This window comes from Nicotiana tabacum, chromosome 8 (genome assembly GCF_000715075.1).
Source record: "Nicotiana tabacum cultivar K326 chromosome 8, ASM71507v2, whole genome shotgun sequence".
Classification (NCBI taxonomy): Eukaryota; Viridiplantae; Streptophyta; class Magnoliopsida; order Solanales; family Solanaceae; genus Nicotiana; species Nicotiana tabacum.
In genome coordinates, this window is record NC_134087.1 from 84,529,354 (window position 1) to 84,537,727 (window position 8,374).

An 8,374-nucleotide genomic window follows, 5' to 3' on the forward strand; every position below is an offset into this window, starting at 1 on the left:
TAATACAATCCATCAAATTATGTGACAGTGTGTTTACCGAAAATCAGGCAGATTAAACTTTAAATAGAACTTTTTGATAAGACATGGAACACAGTGCAAGGGATTTTGCAAAAGGCAGGAACACAGTGCAAGACATTTTATAAGACATGGAGCAAGCAGGTCGCAAATATTTAATTTGAATGTTTTTTATATTATGAAAATGTCAAAGAAATTGCGGGAAAACTGTGTAAAAATATGTAACATACTACATGATGAGAAAATTTAAAAAGTATCCTGAGCCAAATTAACAACATGCTTACAACCCAAAATATATAATATCCTAACATACAAATTACTACCTTCAAACAAAAACGTTCCAACAGCACTATTTGACAAGTATGACAAACAAACTTCATGGTCAAATTTTTTTTTTCCTTCAATTCCATATCTGACTAGTTCAGATCCAACATTCAAAGCAGTCAAACTAGTTCTTACGCCTTTTAAAACAATGGAAATCAATGCATTTGAATCACATTGATGAAGGAATGCTAGTGAGAAATCCTTTATGACCTAGCTCACGGGATCTCTTTACGTTTATGCACCTAAAACAAATCTTTGAAGTTCCTGTGCTAAATTCTCCAAGAAAAATGACCTCGAATGTGATAATCACTTTGCAGAAGATAAGAATAGAAAACAAGCAATGGCAATCAACAACATTTAGACACTAATGATGTTAAAGTAAGACCATGGAACTTTTTAGAAGCAGTCGAGGATCATCAGGTTCGTCTGCTTCCATTAATTTATGCATATTACCTATTTCCATTTTAAGAATTATGCAATACACAGTTCATTTATTCGGAATCATGCAAGCCCCAAAACACAATCTCCTTCCAAATTTGGGCACACAAAAAGGTTTTAATGCATAAGAGCGTCATGGGAACTACAACCAATGCCATAATATACAGCATCTAAGCATTAGACCTCCAGCAGTTCGAACTTCGCATCACCCCTCTACTTCTATAGACAAGTCTCTCGGGAAAACGAGGCCCTATCATTCAACTTCTTGTCTATCTTCTTTTTTATAAATATCTTGCATATCAGATAACGAAAAATTCATTAAAGAGGCATTTAGATACAGGGTAAACAAAGAGATTTTGAAAATTGAAGGCCTATTACGCAGTTTTCATCTCCTCTTGGGGGCACACCATGCTGTTAGGCGTGAAGTCCAGACGTCCTACCGACCCCAAAGTGTGCGCCTTTCACGCGAACCTTGAGCCAACGTCACTGCACCTTGCACCAGAATGCCCCAAGGAGCACCTTAAACTCGCCTTTCAATACATTGCCCTTAACATGTTTTCAAATTACATATATCCTCTGTATGCAAAAATGATTGAATCATTTTCATAAGAAGGTTTAAATTTGACGCGAAAGATGAAGTATGTCACATAGTTAGGACTGAATAGCAAGTTTCTTGAGCACTCTAGCTTCTCTAGCCTCAAGAGCTTAACTTATTGTAATTTCATTGGCATGTTCGCTCAAGCTCATGCCATTACGCTCAAGAGCAGTACTTAGCTTGAGAAGCACAGAGCAAGAATACTTGCCGTTGCAAAAGTTTGAGATGGAAACTTCACAGGCAAGCATAGAGATGCCACGGATCTGATGATATTTCTGTCGACAGACTGCTACTAGTAGTGCAAAGCAGAAGTTGTAGTACCTAAAGGATGTCTATACAGTGGAAGGAAGAAGAACTATACCAGTTATCATGTTTTTCTCCTAAGGATCGGATCTTGATATATCAAAGAAACTCAGTCTTTTTCAACAAAAAAACATTAGTAATGGGTTGAGTCCAAAATCAAGAAACAAAGCAGATATAGATACGCTCTCTCCTCTCTACGTGTTGGTTTCTAGAATGGGAACAGTGTCTCAGCAACAAAACTGCACATCCCTCTTTATAACATAGATAAACCTTCCACAACAAGAAGCTGTAAGTTTGGTAGACAAGGTGTTCACGAAATAAGGCTAATTTTCAGATTATTCATGAGACCAGCACTTTAACTGTACACAATGGGAGAAATTGAGAAATACACACACACCTTTTTGTAATGTTATTGAAGAGGAAATATTAGGCAATTGGCCTTTTCGCAACTCAGACAGCCAGCGTGCTTTCCAGCTCTCAATAGCTCAAACAGGCAAGACTGGCAGTTCACTTTTAGTTAAATATAGAAGTAGAGGTAGTCGTTTTGAAGCAGCTGCAAATGCTATGAGTGCTTTTTTTCCCCTTCTTTCTATCCAGTTTATCCATATAAGTTGCTCGATTCGCCTTCATCTTTAATACAAATGCACTAAAATTGGGCTAATATCTTAGAAAAAAAGCATCAAGCTTTTTTTCCCATAAATCAAGCTCATTTTAATTGATAACACGCCACGAATCACGATGGTGTCACAAGATGACAATCAAAATTACTAAAGCAGAATAATTTCTAATCATAGCTTATCAATTCAGCCCTACAAGATTCAAAATTTTATATTCGGACACAAATTGAGGAAGAAACCTAGCAACTATCTCAAATTTATTAAAAAGTCAGTCAAGAAAACCTGTCTTCCGCCAAATGGCATTTCGGACCTGCCTCAAATCCCTCCCTTTCAACTTCCTCCCAGCTCCCTCAAGCACAGAGGATGCCAAAATCGGCGTCTGCCTCGATGCAACAAGTTCATGCGGCGGTAACATCTCGCCATTATCCACGTCATCATCCTCATCATCGTCAATGTCGTCGAAATGGCGTCTTCTTCGCCCCCCTGCTGCCGAAACTACAGGCACATTCACCGGTGCGGACTGGAGATATTTAATCCGATCCACCGATGGCGGCCGTTTAGGTATTGTAGGAATCAAACGAGCAGACGATGTGGAGGAAGAAGAGGACGAAGAGACGGAGAGCAGAGCCGGGGCGTGGGACTCAGACTCCGGCAACGCGGCTAGAATACCGAAATGTTTGTGGTGAGAGCGATGGTTAGGGGAGCGATTGTGATTAGGATTGGGGCTCGTAGATGTTGAAGGAACAGAGTGGTGAATGCCTTCAGAGGACACGTCGGATGGCGCGTCGAAGATGTCGTGCTCGCTGAGCTCATCTCCAGCGGCGGAAGTGGAAGGGGAAGTGGAGCTGGAGGTAGAGGGTTGGGATAATGAGCGAGCGGTCGCGAAAATGCCGAGGAGCCGATCGCGAGACGGTGGTTTCCGAAGGTACCGGTAATTATTGGCTCCGCCGCCGCGGCCTGAATCCATGGATAAAAGGAGGACACGAAATAGGGTAAGGGAAAACGGAAAAACGGAAACGGAAGTGGTGGAGCTGCTTTTAGTTGTTGGGAATGAAGCGGAGGAGAAGTCCCTTTGCACTGAAAATAATGAACACGTGACCGTTTACATGCATCTTTATATGCTTTTGTCACATCAAGTTTATATTTTACTTTTATAGAATTAGGTATTAATATGATTTAATTGCAGATTCATCATTTATATTTCAAATCATACCTTTAATCCCCTTGAATAATATTTCCATTTCACAAATGTGTTAAGTATTTAACTTTGAAAAACATGAGGTATATGGGTAACTAAGCATATTCAAATAGAATAACTAAATAACAAACTAAAATTATAAATAAAATGTTCTTATGTAGGAATATCAGTTTTATGAATTTTAAGAAAGAAGAATACACTTGTTTGTTTGAAGATTTTGTTTATACTTTATGGTTAAAAAAGGAATAATTTTCTTTAATCTTTCAAAGTCTTTAATTAAAAAAAACTAGGAAATCATCTCAGATTACCTAATAAATTTTATCAATTACCAATAATAATTTTTTGTATGTTGACATGTATGCTATTTAAGAGCATGTTAGCCAAGCTGTCAAAAATTAATTATTTTGCAAGATGCTTATATTCAAAAGTACTTTTCGAACAAGTGCTGATTTCGAAAAAAAATATTTCTAGAGAGTAGCGGTTTGTGTTTGGCCAATTTATTTAAGAAGTACTTTCTGTAATATTTGATAAATAAATTGAGTTTGGTCAATCTATTCAAAAAGTACCTTTAATTATCAAATTACGAAAAAAGGTGTTAAGGTTAAGTATACAATTAGTATTATTTAGAAGAGGAAATAAATTAAAATATTTATATAAGAGAATTTAATTAATTTTTTATTTTTATTTAAATAAAATATAAAGTAAAAATATATATAAAATATTTTAATTAATATAAAATATTATAATACCATCTCGACAATATTATGTATCTAGCATAATTATTTATTACTTATATGCATATATAAATATATTCTTCTCTGAGCCGAGGGTCTATCGGAAACAGCCTCTCTGCCCTATCGGGGTAGGGGTAAGGTTTGTGTACACATTACCCACTCCAAATCCCACTTTGTGAGATTTTATTGGGTAATTATTATTGTTGTTTATGTTGTTGTTGCATATATAGATATAAAATTATAATATTTACTATAAATTAAAAAATCTACTCGGTAACAATCACTATATATAGAAAATTCACAATGAAATAAAAAAAAATTCTCACGTGTGATAATATTTTTCAACAAGGTCATCCCTAATTCTCTTCAAAGAGGAATAGGAGACAAATAAAAAAATGATAAAAGAAAAAAGAAAATATCATTTATAGTAGAGAGATCGTTCCAAAAAGAAATAGAAGAAGGAGAATAAAGATACTGAAAATAAAAAGAGAAAAAAAGATGGTAGAATAAATAGAAAAAAGAAAAAGATTAAATTAATGAGAAATAATTTGAGAAATATAAATTTATGGTAAGGATATTTTCATCTTGAAAAATTTAATTTTATGCTTCCACTTTTGTCTCTTGGAAAATGCTAAGAACTTGTTTGGCCAAGCTTCTTTTGAGGCAAAATTATTTTTTTTCCTCTAACATTAAGGTGTTTGGCTAAGCTTTTGAAAGGAGGAGAAGCAGAAGCAGTTTTTGAGAAGCAGAAAAAAATAGTTTCTCTTCGAAAGTTTTTTTTTTTGAAAAGTACTTTTGAGAAGATTACACTTAAAACACATTTTAAAAGCTTGGTGTGATGACCCAAAAGTCATCACTTGCTTTAGAAGTCAATTCTGTATTACGAGGCCTTGAAAACCTCTTTTTATTTCATCTCAATTTATGTGCGCAGTCCGGGCGCATTTCCGAAAAGCTTTTATATGAAATCTAAGTAAAATAAGGAAATTGCCCTTTAAAGTTGATTAAAATTGACTTTGGTCAACATTCTTGGTAAACGGACTCGAACCCGTGATCCGACGTTCTCGTAGGATCCATAATAAAATATGAAACTTGGGCGTGTGCCCGGAATCGAATTCCGAGGTACCAAGCAGAGAAAAGAATTATTAAAGAAAATTGTTTGCTGAAAAATATAAAGGTTTTAGAAGTGAAATGATGCATTTTCTTGATGGTATCGGGCCCGTATCTTGGTTCTGAAGCCTGGTACAAGTTTAAAATAATGATTTAGTTGAATTTGGTAAAGATCGGAATTGGTTTGGTATAAATCGGACATATAGTTGAGAAAATGGAAATTTTTATGTTCTTGAGTAATTTTATGAATTTGAGGTTGAATTCGTAGTTGTTGATGTTATTTTGATGATTTGATCGCACGAGCAAGTCCGTATGATATTTTTAGACTTGCGTGCATATTTGGTTTGGAGCCCCGAGGAATCGGGTGAGTTTTGGATAGGACACACAGAGTGAATTTGGACTTAGGGAAATTGCTGGTATATTGCAGCTGTGTAATAGGCCTCCGATCTCGCAATTGCGAGATCAGACTTTGCAAATGCGAAGTTCTCAAGCTTGGGAAATGCGACCCAGGCGTCGCAATTGCGAACCAAGCCTGGGTAGGTCATGCCAAATGCAACATTTTGGTCGCAAATGCGAAAGGGGCAGGGGTCGCAAATGTGACTATTCCTTCGCAAATGCGAAGCTGATAGGAATTGCGAACCCTTGCCGCAATTGCAACATCTGAGACCTACTAAATGAGATTTCAACGGGATTTCACCCATTTTTCAAACTCTTTCAAATCCTAAACTCTCTTGGGCGATTTTCCAAAGAAAGATTCTTCTCCAATCATTAGTAAGTAATTTCTAACTTATTTTCTTCAATCTATAACATCTATGTTTCATGATTTCATTTCAAAATCAAAGGTTTTCATGGGAAAATTGGGTGTTTTTGGGTAGAACTTAGAATTTTTAAATTTTGGGGATTTGGACCTCGATTTGAGATTCGATTTTAAAATAAATTATATATTTGAGTTCGTGGGTAAATGGGTGATAGGGTTTTGGTTCGAACTTTGGGTTTCAACCAAGTGGGCCCGGGATCAATTTTTGACTTTCAAAAAATCACTAGAAAATCTATTTTCATGCATTAGAATTGATTTATTTAGCAATTATTAATATCGTTAAATAAATTGTGACTAGATACAAGCGAATAGGAAGTGGAACCGAGAGGTAAAGCGGTAGTTGAGGCTTGATTGTATTCGTGGCATTGAGGTAAGTGTTTGGTCTAACCTTAGCTTGAGGGAATAGAAGTTATGGTCTTATTTGCTATGTGTTAAGTGGTGAGTACGACGTATATGTGTGGTGACAAGTATTTATACGTTGGTGTCAAGCATGCTCGTGAGTCTTATACTATGATTGTTGTGACTCCATTATGCATTGTCCATGCTTAATACGATGATTATAAATATTGAACAAGGCTTATGAAAGTATTCTGGGTAATTAACCATTATGGAGAGTTGGCTCAAGTTGAGACTTAGGTTGTGAAGTGATTGTGGAAACGAGATGAGATATATTGTTGATTCCCTTGTCGGGATGTAATTGTTTATGATATTGTTTCCCTTGTCGGGATGTTATTGCTTATAATATTATTTCACTTGCCGGGATATTATTGTTATACTATTGTTCCCTTGCCGGAAATCTTTTGTGATTGGTGTTGGTTTGTATATGGAGATCGGGTTGCTGCAACAACATTATATGATATGGGATCGGGTTGCACGCCGCAATAAAGAGTAATAAGGGAGGACAGTGGGGTCGGGTTGCACGCCGCAACATCATTATATGATTAGGGTCGGGTTGCACGCCACAACAATATTATATAATTGGGTTCGGGTTGCACGCTGCAACAGTATTATATGATTGGAATCAGGTTGCACGCCGCAACAGTATTATATGATTGGGATCGGGTTGCGCGTTGCAATAAGAAAGAATAAAAGTGAATATTGATTTGCTATTGTTTTCCTTATTCTTGTTGATATGAAATTATCATGTTCCTTATGCTTCTCTACTAAAATTCTGTTGGCACTTGATATTCCCCACAGTATGTTCCCCCTTCCCATCTTTAACTGCTAGTTTCTGTTATTATTATTTATCGTATATGATTTAACTGCACAGGTTTATTTGGTAGTCTTGTCCTAGCCTCGTCACTACTTCGCCGAGGTTAGGCTCGACACTTACTAGCACATAGGGTCGGTTGTGCTGATACTACACTCTGTACTGTGTGCAGATCCCGGTGCTGGAGCATTTGGATCACAGTGAGGTTGCTGCCTTCAGTCCAGCGGAGACCTGAGATAGTCCTGCAGACGTCCGCAGGCCTTGGCATCCCTTTCTATCATTTCCATTCTGTTTTATCTACTTCTGAGACAGTCATGTATTTCTTCGTTCAGACCCTATTTGTAGTATTCTTAGATAGTCCATGAGATTATGACACTAGTTCTGGGTGGATTATTTCTATGGGATCGTATTTGTATTAAGTTAAATTATTAGATTTCGTCCTCCGCATTTCTCTTATTATTATCCAGCTGTTTATCACATGTTAATTTGTAATTGTTAAAAGGTCAAGGAAAAAGGGTAATAAAATCTGTAACACTCGGCTTGCCTAGCGTTTACGAGTAGGCACCATCACGACTTCCGAGGGTGGAAAATCCGGGTTGTGACAAGTTGGTATCAAGGCTCTAGGTTTCTTAGGGCTCACAATTCAAGGACAAGCTTAGTAGAGTCTGAGGGATCGGTATGGAGACGTCTGTGTTTATCCTCAGAGGCTACGGAGTTAGGAAAAACTTTACATCTATTCTTTCCTATAGTGCAACTTGATTTCTTAATGCTAATTGAGCTTCCACTCTATTTTTTCGGAGATGGTGAGAACACGTACCGCTTCATCAGCTGACCAGCAGCCCGAGCCCCTAGTAGATGCTCCTACTAGGGGCATAGGCCGAGGTTGTGCTAGGGCCCGAGGTAGATGCAGAGCTCAACCCAGAGCTCGAGTAGCAGCACCAGCGGCGGAGCCTCAAGTTGAGTTTGACGATGAGGTTCCAGTCCATACAGTTCCAGCAGGACCAGCTCAGGTCCCA

The 8,374-nt window shown here is 37.3% G+C and overlaps 1 protein-coding gene across 1 annotated transcript; it reads right to left on the bottom strand.

The window, feature by feature from the left end:
• Nucleotides 1–817: 817 nt before the first annotated feature.
• LOC107792246 (uncharacterized) lies at nt 818–3,393 on the bottom strand. Its single transcript, XM_075220868.1, has one exon. The coding sequence runs from the start codon at nt 3,257–3,259 to the stop codon at nt 2,561–2,563; it is 699 nt and encodes a 232-aa protein (XP_075076969.1). The 5' UTR covers nt 3,260–3,393; the 3' UTR covers nt 818–2,560.
• Nucleotides 3,394–8,374: the final 4,981 nt, after the last annotated feature.

Excerpts from the sequence above, each read along its gene's own strand:
- LOC107792246 (XM_075220868.1), bottom strand. The coding sequence starts at position 3,259 with ATGGATTCAGGCCGCGGCGGCGGAGCCAATAATTACCGGTACCTTCGG.